This window comes from Centroberyx gerrardi, chromosome 12 (genome assembly GCF_048128805.1).
Source record: "Centroberyx gerrardi isolate f3 chromosome 12, fCenGer3.hap1.cur.20231027, whole genome shotgun sequence".
In the NCBI taxonomy this organism is placed as follows: domain Eukaryota; kingdom Metazoa; phylum Chordata; class Actinopteri; order Beryciformes; family Berycidae; genus Centroberyx; species Centroberyx gerrardi.
The window spans coordinates 2,848,083-2,861,170 of record NC_136008.1 but is presented as its reverse complement, the minus strand read 5'-3'; the positions used below and the strand labels follow the sequence as shown (position 1 = coordinate 2,861,170).

The 13,088-nt window shown below is 40.3% G+C and overlaps 1 protein-coding gene across 1 annotated transcript; it reads left to right on the top strand.

Annotated features, from left to right (window-relative positions):
- Nucleotides 1-3,636: 3,636 nt before the first annotated feature.
- Nucleotides 3,637-11,295, top strand: ccne2 (cyclin E2). The gene is made up of 11 exons (XM_071913956.2): nucleotides 3,637-3,650; nucleotides 4,157-4,232; nucleotides 4,567-4,620; nucleotides 5,711-5,853; nucleotides 6,473-6,608; nucleotides 7,184-7,330; nucleotides 7,706-7,801; nucleotides 8,438-8,572; nucleotides 9,054-9,165; nucleotides 9,841-9,998; nucleotides 11,163-11,295. The coding sequence occupies exons 1-11, from the start codon at nucleotides 3,637-3,639 to the stop codon at nucleotides 11,271-11,273; spliced, it is 1,182 nt and encodes a 393-aa protein (XP_071770057.2). The 3' UTR covers nucleotides 11,274-11,295.
- The last annotated feature ends 1,793 nt before the right edge of the window (nucleotides 11,296-13,088 follow it).

The window sequence follows — 13,088 nt, the reverse complement described above, 5'->3', positions numbered from 1 at the left end:
TACCACTACTACTACTACTGCTACCACTACTACTACTACTACTATTACTACTAATACTACTGCTACTACTGCTACCACTACTACTACTACTGCTACCACTACTACTACTACTGCTACTAGGCTACTACTACTACTGCTGCTGCTGCTACTGCTACTGCTATTACTACTATTACTACGGCTACTACTGCTTCTACTACTACTACTACTACTAATACTACTGCTACTACTGCTTCTACTACTACTACTACTACTAATACTACTGCTACTACTGCTTCTACTACTACTACTACTACTAATACTACTGCTACTACTGCTTCTACTACTACTACTACTACTAATACTACTGCTACTACTACTACTGCCTACTACTGCTACTACTATTACTACTAATACTACTACTACTATAATAATAATAATAAACTTAGTTTATATAGAACTTTTTAAAACTACTACTACTACTATTACAGCTGCAACTTCTGCTACTACTATTACAAATACCATTAATACTACTACCACTGCTACTACTACCATTACGACTACTACTATTAGGTCTACTACTACTAGTGATAATAATAATGACAATAATAACAATGCTACTACTGCGGCCGATACTACTGTTACTACTATAATGTTGTTGTTTTTGTTGTTGTTGTCACATGTTGCCTCTGTTTAAAATAATTTTGTTACATTTCTTTCTTGTTCATTTAATATATATTACTATTCTAAACTAACTGAAGACAGAATACTGCCTCTTATTAACAGAAATGATGATTTTTTTTTTTACAAGCATCATACAAAGACCTTGAGAGAGACAGAAGTGTTTATGTATTGTTTGAGTTCACCGACCAGAACAATGAAAGATTGATAGATAGATTTTGGTAAATTTGCATTTGTGAATATGAAATGTAGCTATCAATAAAATTAAGATGATGAAGACAAAATGCTTTTATCCATAAACTTACATGTATGAATATGAAATTCATCCAATAATATAATAAAATCAACTAACTGCAGTTGTCTCTCCTTGCCTCTATCATATTCAAGATAACAAGAAACCCCAGAAACATCCTTCTAATACAAGTCAAAGTTATAACAGAGCTGGCAGAGTGTTTGACAGCAGCTCCACGTGCTCACTTTGTTTACAACCCGACGAGGCAGCACGCTCTCTCCCAGCCCGCTCCTCATTGGCTGAGCGGCTCGGGAGCTCCTCCTACGGGCGGGAACACAACGCGGAAGTGTTTTCGGTGCTGCGAAAAACTAACAAATAAATCGATACAGGACTAAAATCTCAAAGCATTTCTCGTGTTAAAGGGCAGCTGTATGTCTACCGGGTCGTTTAAGTTTAACCGGAAAGTAAGGAAAGCGGTGTTTACATCAAAAAACCTTTCTACGATTCGCTGTGTGCTTAAAATGAACGTAGAGTCCGGTTAAACCCGGTGGACGACACGTCTAACCGCGTCCTAACGGCTCTGATAAGATGTCTTATCATTTATGAGGGTAAATTAAATCCATATAAACTTGTATTCTTGTGCGGTTGCGATAATCGTAATTCAGATTTGAACATTTAGCGCGTTTATGTGAACCGGGAACACACATGCGCACTGGCCGGAGGCAGATGAGGATATAAGGGTTGGCGCCGGCGCCACAGCTGATCCATTCATTGAGCTATTCTTCATCCTGGAGGTAAGACCACCGAGCTGGGGCTCACATTTATCCTATTATATTTCGATTTGTTAAGAATGTGTATATATATTTACGCAGCCGAAATGTTCCTCTGGTTTACATCGTGCATTTTGCTCACGGTCCATCCATTTGTGTGGGCTATTTTGGGTTTACTGGACTTAACTTTAATCTAAACAAGCGTGGAGGAGCTTACATAACTTTTTGGACTTATACTTTGACATTATAAGGAGTTTCCGCAGCTACAGATAAACCTAACTTTCTTCATTTGGATCGTGTATTTTATTCTGGTGGTGAATCTATGTGAAAACTGCTATTTTAGGTTTTAATGGACTTAACGTTGACCTAAACAACCATGAGGCTCCTCCTGTAACTTTTATACTTTATTACAGAAACAGAATCAGCTTATCTTCTCCTCTGTTGTCTGGGTTGCTCAAAACATGTAAATATTCAAGTGTAAGCATGCACAACCGTTAGATTATAAGTGTATCTGCATATTGGGGTTAAGTTATCACTGACCTAGTTAGCTGTACCCGGGCTAAACTGGCTAATCTAGCTGCCCTCCCCAAGCTAGCCTCGCTGTGGACTCGGGTTAGCTGGACTTAATGGGACTTTATGGACTTTCCAGGGGTTTAGGATGTAAATATCTACTTCCTAACAGTTTAATACAGCAGTTCTGAGTGGTATAAAGTAGTAATATTATATTTTAGCGGACATTTCCACCGGTTTCCCCCGCAGACCTGGAGCAGCTTCAGGGAGGCAGGGCTCAAATCCTCCCGCTTTGCTTCGTAATTTGGCGCGTCTTTGACTTTGAATACTAAAATATATTTCATATTTACGTTTTTACACGCTCAAACTATGCTTAAACTGGCGAGGGATTGTTCTTCTTCGCTGAAGATAAGAAACCCTGGTTGAAAAATTACAATTTCAAGCTGTTTTTTTGTTTGAAAACTAGGAAGCAACTCTCAACCAGCCCCCCTCCTTTTGGCTGGCTACCACTAACGTTAGCTAGTACTGATGTTAGCTGGCTAATTTGGCTCTTTACTTATTATGCAACTATTACTATTTTACCCCTTTTACCAAGATAAATCTGTCGAGACAACATTTAGCCTCTAAAATGTAGTATATATTGATATTTGCATGCGGTGCTTTAGCGTTATTAGCTGGATATCACTAGGTACTATTGATTTTTATCTGGGTAGTTTTGCTCATGACCTATTTTATAGTTTAATTTAACCTCTGGACGGTCACAGGTCAACTTTACTGTGATAACACATAGTCTAAAATGTATTATGTATATATGTTATGTTTTAGCTCAGTGGTTCCCAAACCTGGGCTCCAGGATTCTCCAGGAGTCCTTTAAGTGGTTCCAGGAGGTCCCAAACAAAATGGAGAATATTTTAATTCAACTTAGATTATTCAGTGGAAGTTAACAGTATTTTAATGTGTAAACTAGGAGTCAACTGGCTATCACCAGCAAATAGTGATTTTAGTTTGCTAGTTTAGCTCTTTATTTATATGACTAGTTAATTTACCTTTGGGCTATCATAGGCCAATTTCACAAAGATAACTTATAACTTCTAAAATATTGTGTATGTTTGAGCCCAGTGGTTCCAAACTGGATTCCAGGATCCTCCAGGGGTCCTTGAAGGGGTTTCAGGGGGTCCCAAACAAAATAAGAAATATTTAATTTTATTCACTGGATCTTATTTTACACAGGCCAACACCACCAGGGTGATATTTAGCGTCTGCAACATCATGCTTTGCTGCGTTTGTCGGCCCACAACCTTACCGACTTGTTGTATAGTGACTTGGTTCTATCGTAGTTTCCTTTACTGTTTCCTGTTCTCTGCTGCTGTAATGACCAACTTTCCCTCACAGGAATCATTTAAAGTTACATCTGATCTAATCTGTCCCCTTTTCCTTTGCAGCGGAGCCATAACTACAGTCAACACCATGTCTAGACGCAGGTAAGCTGCTGAAACTGGAGTCAGTGGTCCAGGGGGCCGCCAGAGAAATGAGGAACAGCTCAAATTTACTGTTTTATTCATCAGAAGTCAAACCAGGAGAGAATATCACTGCTGTCACGTGAAAACCTCAAAAACTCAAATTTTGGGTCATTTTCATCTTTTAACTTTATTTAACTTTGATTACATGGTCGTCCATCAGGCTCTTGAAATCCTCTCAAAACTCCACTGGGAAAACTCAAAACATAAAAATAAGGCTGTTTTACCTTTTTTAAAAGTTGACATTTTGGAGATGCAATGTTTTGTTACGACATTGGCGATAGGCTATCTAAAAATGACTTCTGATCAAATGGAAATCTGTGGTTTAATGCATATCTATTTGAGGGCCTCAACATGTAAAACGTCTGGGAACCCCTGACTTGTATTATATATGTAAAGTACTGGTTATTTGCACCTGATCATTTATAGCCAGTGATAATGCTCAATTTTAATCTGCTGTTTTATTTCAGCGGTCGCATCACATTGCAAGCCAGAGATGAGAACGCACCGACGACCAAGATCACATCCAGGAAAAGAAAATCAGAGGTTTGTGCCGTTAAAATTAGTAGTTTGACTTCCTGTGTCGAGTAGCAGGGCGGTAAATAACTTAACTAACTTTGATAGACTTGCTTTCATGTAATTGTTTTCAACTTTGCTTGATTTTTTATCATATACTTTTTTTTTCATCTTGTGTGTGTATTCATTTTTAACCACTTTCATTTTGAACGTTTGTCCTATTTTGTCTCCCTATACGTTTTACCATTTTTCTGTCTTCTTCTAAAGCACTTTGTAGACTCTGTTTTTAGATAAATGCTTTTTAGAGTTTATTATAATGTTGTAGCTGCTACCACTAACATTTCTATTTTTATTTCTCCTCCAGCCTTCCAAAAAGAAACTGCAACCTGCTGCCAAGACACAAAGCTATGAAATACAGGTCAGTGTCTCCACCTCACGTCCATTTCCAAAACCTCTTCATCAACTTTGAAAGAATGAAAGACAGTGTGTGTGTGTGTGTGTGTGTAATGTGCAGGATAGCTGATAAGAGCTGTGATGGGGTGTGTGTGCTTTGTTACTAGTTCATTATCTGTGTTTTGTGTCTCCTCCCTTTTCACTGTGACCTGCCTTATTCCAACCTCCTTTTAACTTTTTTAAAAATTTATTTTTTTTATAGTTTTAATTTTATGGTTAGTATAGTTTGGACATGTATTTACAGTTAACAGATTTGCACACAAGTTTACAGTGGGAAAATTCCAGTAAAGCCTTGTGTTCATCATCCATGGTGGGAGTTTACTAAATCAAGAGCAGCCATTTTGTTACTCCATTTTATATGTAATGTGTGTTTGTATGGTTGCATTTATATGTTTTGTTGCCTTTCCCCCTGGCTTTTCTTTACCTAGCCTTTCCTATGTAAATGATACTGTACAGTGAACCGGTCATTAATACAAAATAATGTGAATAAAGAGCCAGATGTGAAGCAGAGATCAACCTGAAGGGCCTTAAGTAACAATAATGACCGTCTCTCTGCATATTATCCTGCTTATTCCACAGCTAATTTCCAAAGACTGTAATCATTTGACTCAAAATATTTATTTAAAATTACTTTATTACAAGCTAAGTTCATTCACAAGCTTCCACCAAAACACGAGTCCAGCAGGACTGTCTGCAGTAACGTCTTTTCACCAGAAGGCGGCGCCACTTAATTTGATTATAAATCCACAAAATGGAGTGCAGCTCCTGACTGTGGAGGGATTATAAGATGTGCCTTCACTGGCCAATCAGAATTAACATTTTAGTCTCACAGGAATATTTGCTCCATCTATTGTCTGGGTGCTGTGACCTCTGACCCCTGACCTCCTTACTGCTGGTTGCTTGTAACGCTGGTGATCTGGGAAACGAAGCTTCCCCTGTTCAGCTCACTCTAAGACAGCGATGTCTACTGGTGACTGGCTGAATGTGTGAAATGTGGATATTTGTATTCATGTTCCTGCTGTGTGTGTGTGTGTGTGTGTGTGTGTGTGTTTCAGAAGTGCTGGTCGCAGGACGGAGCCAGTCCCTGCCTCCTCATCGAAACTCCTCACAAAGAGCTGGAGCCCACAGATCCGTCCAGCTTCAAGCAGTACAGATTCAAGAACCTCTTCATCAAGCCCTCGCCCATCCCCTGCCTCAGGTGTGTGTGTGTGTGTGTGTGTGTGTGTGTGTTACACCTCAGTAAGGCTGCCATTGCTCGCCACTTCACCGAGCTGCTCTGTCTTTTGTTCTTAAACGGTTACTCCTGTCTCCACCCAACTTTGTATTCAAGGTGTTTTAATGGTTTTGTTAAAGATCTGTGAATTGACCCAGTTGTAGAGTTTCATCCCAAAATGAGCCGTCAACCATCTGATTAATGTGACACAACTTTTGTCAAAGTGATCTCTGGCATGAAAGTAAAAGTTAGATTAGAAATGAATCCTGTTTTGGTTTGTAAATGTAGAACAATGAACATTAAGTGGCATTTTCTCGGCCAAAAAGTTTTTTTTGGAGTGAAACCCTTCAGTTTTGCCCCCTCAGCATGCTTAGAAAGGTCTTTAAATGTAAAATATGTAAAATGAATGAATGAATCTCCTCCAACTGAGTGTTGACTAGGCAATTTACATCATTACTTTAATGCTAAAACATAGAGAAGTGAGGCAAAAACTATAAAATATGAATAGAAAGAAATGTAAATGACAAATCTGTGTAGTTGAGAAATAGATCTCACCTTGAAATGAACAAAATAACAAGATGGTAAACTTCTTTGTCTCTTCCAGCTGGGCCAGTTCGGACGATGTTTGGATCAAAATGCTGAACAAAGAGCTGAAGTACGTCCATGATAAGAGCTACCTGCAGCAGCACCCCAAGATGCAGCCCAAGATGAGGGCCATCCTGCTGGACTGGCTGTTCGAGGTGAGAGGGAGCAAGAAAACAAACTAAACGGAAAGGGAGTTGTGTGTAGGGAAAATAAAATCCTGGGACTAAAGTCTCAAATCGTGTCTCTAGGCAGACTCCTGTGATGCTCGGTGGGTAGAGCTAACACCGGCAGAGTTTGGGGGTTCGAATGTAATGTGCTTTGGATGAAAACCTTCACCAGATTTCATGTACTGCATATGCTCTACTTATTTCACATGGCCACCTCTAGCTGCTGGCAGGGATCTCTGTTTAAAGAGGCTGATGTTTAACATTGTTAACCGGATGGGGTTCATGTTGGGACAGAGCTTTTAAAAACCCTTTTAAGAGCTCTTGAGATTATTGTTGTAATTTTGATAATCATTTTTATAGTGTTTTAGGATCAAAACCAGAATATGTGGAGTTGAAGTTCCTGATTGTCAATATTTTCTAATTTTGACCATTTTCATGCTCAAATTCCAATATATTCAGTGTTTCCCCTCAGAGTTTTCTTCTGCCTCTGAAACATTCGGAGCATCACGGGACACTAAAACTCTCCACTGAAACCCAGACTGATGAAAGTGTTGTGTGTGCAGGTGAGCGAGGTGTACTGCCTCCACCGGCAGACGGCCTACCTGGCTCAGGACTACTTCGACCGCTTCATGCTGACTCAGGAAAACGTCAACAAGGACTACCTGCAGCTCATCGGCATCACCGCGCTCTTCATCGCCTCCAAGACAGAGGTACGGCCCAAAATCTCACAGTATGAGTATCTTGGCCAAAATTATCTCGATATACGATATTATCTCTAATTATTAATAACATGAAAACCTTAAAAACAGTACGGCAATATACTTCAGTTACTTCAGTTACGAAATGATATCAATCATAAGACATTTCTCTTTTTTAAACACGTTTTAATGTAAGACTGTAGAAGGCAAATTATAAACTGCTGGTTTAGCTTTTAAAAAACTAGCTGGTAGGAAACAAATATTTACCAATCACACTCAAAATTTATCAGGATTTGGCAGATGTCCGCGTTTGATCTCCTGCACGCATGAATCAAGATAAGCTCATGTTTGATTTTAACTAATAACTCCGGTCCTTCCTCCCTCCAGGAGATCTACCCTCCTAAAATCCACGAGTTTGCCTACGTCACCGACGGAGCCTGCGACACGTGGGACATCCAGCGCACAGAGCTCATCATCCTGAAGGTAGGCTCACACACACACACACACACTGTTGAAACGCACTCTTCAGGATTCCTGCAACAGCAAGCGTGTGTCCTGTCGACTCGTCCTTGAGCTAGATACTGAAACCCGACCTGCTCACTCTTTATAAGTGCTAAGTGCCTAAAATATAAAATGGTGTCAGCTGAGTGACATGTTTGACCACAGTGTAGCTGTGCAGTAAATAATTAGAAGATAGAAATGCATTTAAATTATTAGTCCGCTCAGTCTTCTGCTGCCAGCTTGAAAATTAAGTGTACCAGGCATTCTGCAGTGGGCAGCACGTAAAATAAAAGTGAGGAGAGTTGGTTCACTAGTTAGAGGTACATGGATAGTTGGATATTTGCATTCAGGCCTATTCCAAATATGAATGGCATGGTAGGAGATGGACATAAAGTGCTTTGCTATAGGCTTGGCATGTCATCTTATTCATATCCAGTAGGGTCAGTGGTAAAAGACTGGAGACAGTGAGCTGGTTACTGTCCCAATACTTCAGCTGTTAAAAGACCAACTTCAGCTCACTGTCTGAATACAATACCACCGACTTAATGTGAGATTCTCGTCTTTCATCGCTTGTTGTTTCCATCGATACTGACCTGCGTCCCGGTCCCCCCCCTCCAGGCGCTGGACTGGAACCTCTGTCCGGAGACTCCCATCTCCTGGCTGAAGCTGTACGCTCAGGTGGAGGCCCAGAGCGACGGAGACCGCTTCCTGGTTCCTCAGTTCTCTCAGGACGCCTACATCCAGATCACACAGGTCAGTTCACCTGCAGGTCTGGAGCCTCAAATGACGTCACAGCCCTGCTCAGAGGCACTGTCAAACCCCCAGTCATACAAAACTGATTCATAGTTTATTTTACTGAAAACGCATGATGCTCGTCAGTATATTTATGATGGGCAAGGCAGACTTTATTTATATAGCACATTTCAAAACACAGAAAATACATAATTTGTCAAGTAAAATGACATTATTATAAAAAGATAAAAATCGCTAAGTAAGGATAATAAAAAATAGAAATATTAACAGTCCATGTCCAAACATTAAGTGTAGCACTAACAGTCCGTGTTAGTACTACAGCTGTTACACCCGCAGTGTGTGTGATGGCTCATTTTACAATTACTACAGACTAGAATGACTTTATTTCCTTCTGCGTTTGACAGAAAACACCAGAGACTGATCTTTGTTAATGTCTGTATCCAAAGCCTCACTGTATTGACCTTTGACCTGTGTGTTGCAGCTGCTGGACCTGTGTATGATGGATGTGAACTCGCTGGACTTCTCCTACAGCGTTCTTGCTGCTGCCGCCTTCTGCCACTTCTCCTCCTTCGAAGTCGTTCATAAAGTTTCAGGTAGGTCTGGTTCCATAATGATTTTGAGACGGGGGGTGGGGGGGTTTAAGCTGCTTGTACTTCATTGGCCAGTTTTTCTTAAAAACTGACAGCAGTAAAAAGCTGAATTAATATCTAAAAATGTCATGAATTGAGTAGATGAAATTCGAGATCTTGCAAACATCTTGGAGTTTATAAAGAAGTATTTTTCAAGAATAATACGACTTTTATGTTTAACTCAACGGCACAAATTTGTCATTTTTTCCAGTCTTTATCATTGCATTTTATTCCTTTTCTGTCTCTTCACTTCTATACTTCATCACTGCCTAAATTAAACTAAACTACATAGGCTTTTATTCATAGCCTTTAATGCAACAGAAGAAGAAGAACTGGGTAGTTAGCATGAGCTGAACAGACAAAGAAAAGAGAAACTCAAACTGCAGCAACAGGAAATCCAAGCTCCGCCCACACTGTTTGATTGACAGGTGATCTGTGGGAAGTGCAGTGCAGAAACACCACAGCAATGAGGCTGAGTGACACAGATAGACTAAATAAAGACGAGAACCTCACAGATTACCACTTAAAATGACAATCTTTTTCCATTCCTGCACCTCTGCTCTCTTGATGCCTGTCCTTGTCCTCCATCTTGAATCCCCTGCAGCTTCCTGACCTCTTCCTCTCTTCTTCTCTTGTCAGGCCTGACGTGGGAGAGCGTGGCTCCCTGCGTGCGGTGGATGAGTCCCTTCATGGACGCTCTGCGAGGCCAGCCCAAAGCCCAGCTCAAGAACTTCCCCAAAGTGAAAGCCGACGACAGACACAACATCCAGACGCATGTGGACTACCTGGACCTCCTGGTGAGCAGGCAGCTGCTGACAGCTTTATATCAGACCGTTATATGTGCAATGTTGTAGTCACAGAGCCAGTCCGGTGTCTTCCAAGTAGAATATTGTGTAAACCTTGAAAAAGTGCTGTATGATGCACTAAAATGGCCGATGCTTAGTTTCTAATCTCGCTTTTGAAAGATGCAAATATGCTAGCAGTCGCTGGACGGCCGACATTAAAGTCACAGTGAAACGGCATTTTGAGAACATCTTGCTTCTGTAATTTGATGCATTTCCTGCTGACATAATGCAGGGAGGGGTCATTTTATAAATTTTGATATACACTAAAATAGGGCTGAACAATTAATCGAAATTTTATTGAAATCGCAATATGGCCTACTGCAATTTTCAAATCGCAGGAGGCGCAATATTTGTTAAAGGCGAAATGTGTGTCAAAATACCATTTTAAATTAAATATCGTCGTGCTGCAGAGATGTCCTGGCCTACACATCATATTCTACAGACTTAAGAAAACATCTTTGTTTGGTACAGATCCCCGCAAAAATCACACCGTAATCATTTTAATACGTTTTTCAATGAAAATGAGAATAATGATGTAAAAATTATCATTCCCTCTAATATCGCAAATCATATCGCAATTGCAATATCAGTCAAAATAATCGCAATTAGATTTTTTTTTTTTCAAAATCGTTCAGCCCTACACTAAAATATATTTTGTAATTTTTTGGGGGGGCATAAATTGTGATAGAATGAGCTTAAAAAAAAAAAAAAAAAAAAATTTTAATGTCAGTGTGACTTTAAGAATGGGGGGGGAAACTTTGAGTAAAAGGAAATTGGCCTATAAAACTCCAGACCAGTACCAGCAGGTTTTGGTACAATAATTTATGCTGTTTCACACCTTTAGCATGGAAGAAGGGTTAAGGGTTCACTTCCTACTAGATCCACTCGTATATTAAACATGTATGCACTTACACAACTGTCAGGGACTTTGGATATAAGCAGCATCCAAATGGCACATAACTTTACATCCAATATGTAGAAACAAACTGTTACGGCTTGTAGGAATAGCCTGAATTCTATTTGTGTGATTCTATTTCTTCACTCTACCAAAGTCCAGACTGTGTTGAGTAGAAGAAGCCTCTTCCTTCCTCATGTCTGTCTGTTCTCTCCCTGCAGAGGAAAGCTCAGGAGCGGCAGATGGACAGTCCGGACTGCCAGCTGTCGCCCGTCGCCGCGGGAGCCGTCCTGACTCCGCCCAGCAGCACCGAGAAACCCACCAATCCCTGAGCCGGGCTCTACCTCTCCACCGGTGAAGCGGCCGCCACGTCGGCTCCTGACCGATCAGATGTCGAGAAACGACTCGACCGATAGGACGAGCTTTTAAACGCCAACTTTTATGTAGCACGTTTTGAATTTCTTTTACACTAAATTGGGTATCAGATGCAGTACTTCATTCATTCCCCTTCTGTTTTTCTATGGTTTTATAAAAAGCATACCTAGAGATTGTCAGGAGTCACAGGTTCTCAGGCAGCCATTTTGGCAGATAACTGACCATCATATGGAGTGTTTTTGTTTGTTTTGATTTCAAAAAATTATATTTGACTGATTTAAAATGCTAAAAGTGGTTTGTGAATTTTGGCCACCTGTAGGCGAAATTCAGAGTCTGTCCTGCCTGAAGTAGCATTTACCAGCTCCTGCGCTTCCACTGAGAAGCTCGCAGGGAAGCTGCATCTCCAAACCACGCTCTGGTTTTTCTCTTTTTTCGAGATGAAACGGTACATTTCATGTGTGTGAAGCATTCTGGGAGTTTTACTGGTGCTGTTCTGTTGAATCGGGTCTTGAAAAGCCTCTGAGGCGGTGCTGAAGTCGGATCCTTGGGTAAACGGAAATGAGGAACGGCTCATTTTCTTCAGGTAGAAGTTTATTACAATGAGATATTGTATTCAGAGGATGGGAGCGGTGATCATTGCTTTCACTTTCCCAGCTCTAGACAGTATTCCACTTTTTGTTATTATTTTTTAATTAAGGTCCCCGCCTAAATTCGCTTTAAGAATCACTTTAATCACCAAGTCCAGTGAATATTAAAGTCTTGGTGATGGTGCGGTGATCACATCTTAATCACATCTCGACCACTTGGGACCAAAAGACGACTTGATTGTCTGAAAGATGAGTCTGCGCTCTCAAACGTAAGGAAAGTGTTTCTTAGTTAGCTGTGCTGTGCAGCTACATGAGCCATAGGATTAATCCAGTCAACTGTTATGCTGTACAACCTCCTGAAACCTGAAGCTGTTTTGAACGCACCCCTTCCACCACCTACCCCACCCCCCACAGACTTTATGTGGCTCAATAATCCCCTTCCTGTCGCTGTTGCAACCTGGTTGCTGTTGGAGTTACATTCCTGGGAAACTTGACTTGCGTAGGGAGTCGGCCTACAAATTGTGCAAAGTTCTTGTGTTTTTAAAGCCTTGTATTTATTTCTTTATAAGCCTTAGTATGTACAATGTCTTATGTCCATATGTAAAAAGTTAAAGAAAATCGCTCAGCATTGAATGAACTCAGTTTCTGATCACTGCCAAAGGCAAAAGCTATTTATGATTTTGCTGTGTGACATGAGATGTGTCCCGGTGCCTTTAATGAACTGCACAGCTGGCCTGGAGCTGCAGTCCAGAGCTGTGACTGTAACCTGGAGCTCCAGCCGGGAGGCAGTGAACCAACAACCATGTAAACTGTATGTAGATTCTAAAGAATGTATGTTTTTGTACATAGAGCAATCCACAAATGTGTAATTTTCATTTTTTTTTTTTTTTATATCGAAATGTTTTAAATAAATGGACAACTGAATTGAGTTTTGGGTGTTTTTTGGTAACGATGACCAAGGAAGCTTCATTCATATGTAGAGCTGCAACGATTAATCGATTAGTTGTCGACTATTAAATTAATCGGCAACTATTTTGATAATCGATTAATCGGTTTGAGTCATTTTTTAAGAAAAATACGTCAAAATTCTCTCATTCCAGCTTCTTAAATGTGAATATTTTCTGGTTTCTTTACTCTTCTATGACAGTAAACTGAATATCTTTGGGTTGTGGACAAAACCAGACG

Coding starts and splice junctions, on each gene's coding strand:
- ccne2 (XM_071913956.2), top strand. Junction 8,573..9,053: donor CCTACATCCAGATCACACAG/GTCAGTTCACCT, acceptor TGTGTGTTGCAG/CTGCTGGACCTGTGTATGAT. Junction 9,999..11,162: donor TGGACTACCTGGACCTCCTG/GTGAGCAGGCAG, acceptor CTCTCCCTGCAG/AGGAAAGCTCAGGAGCGGCA.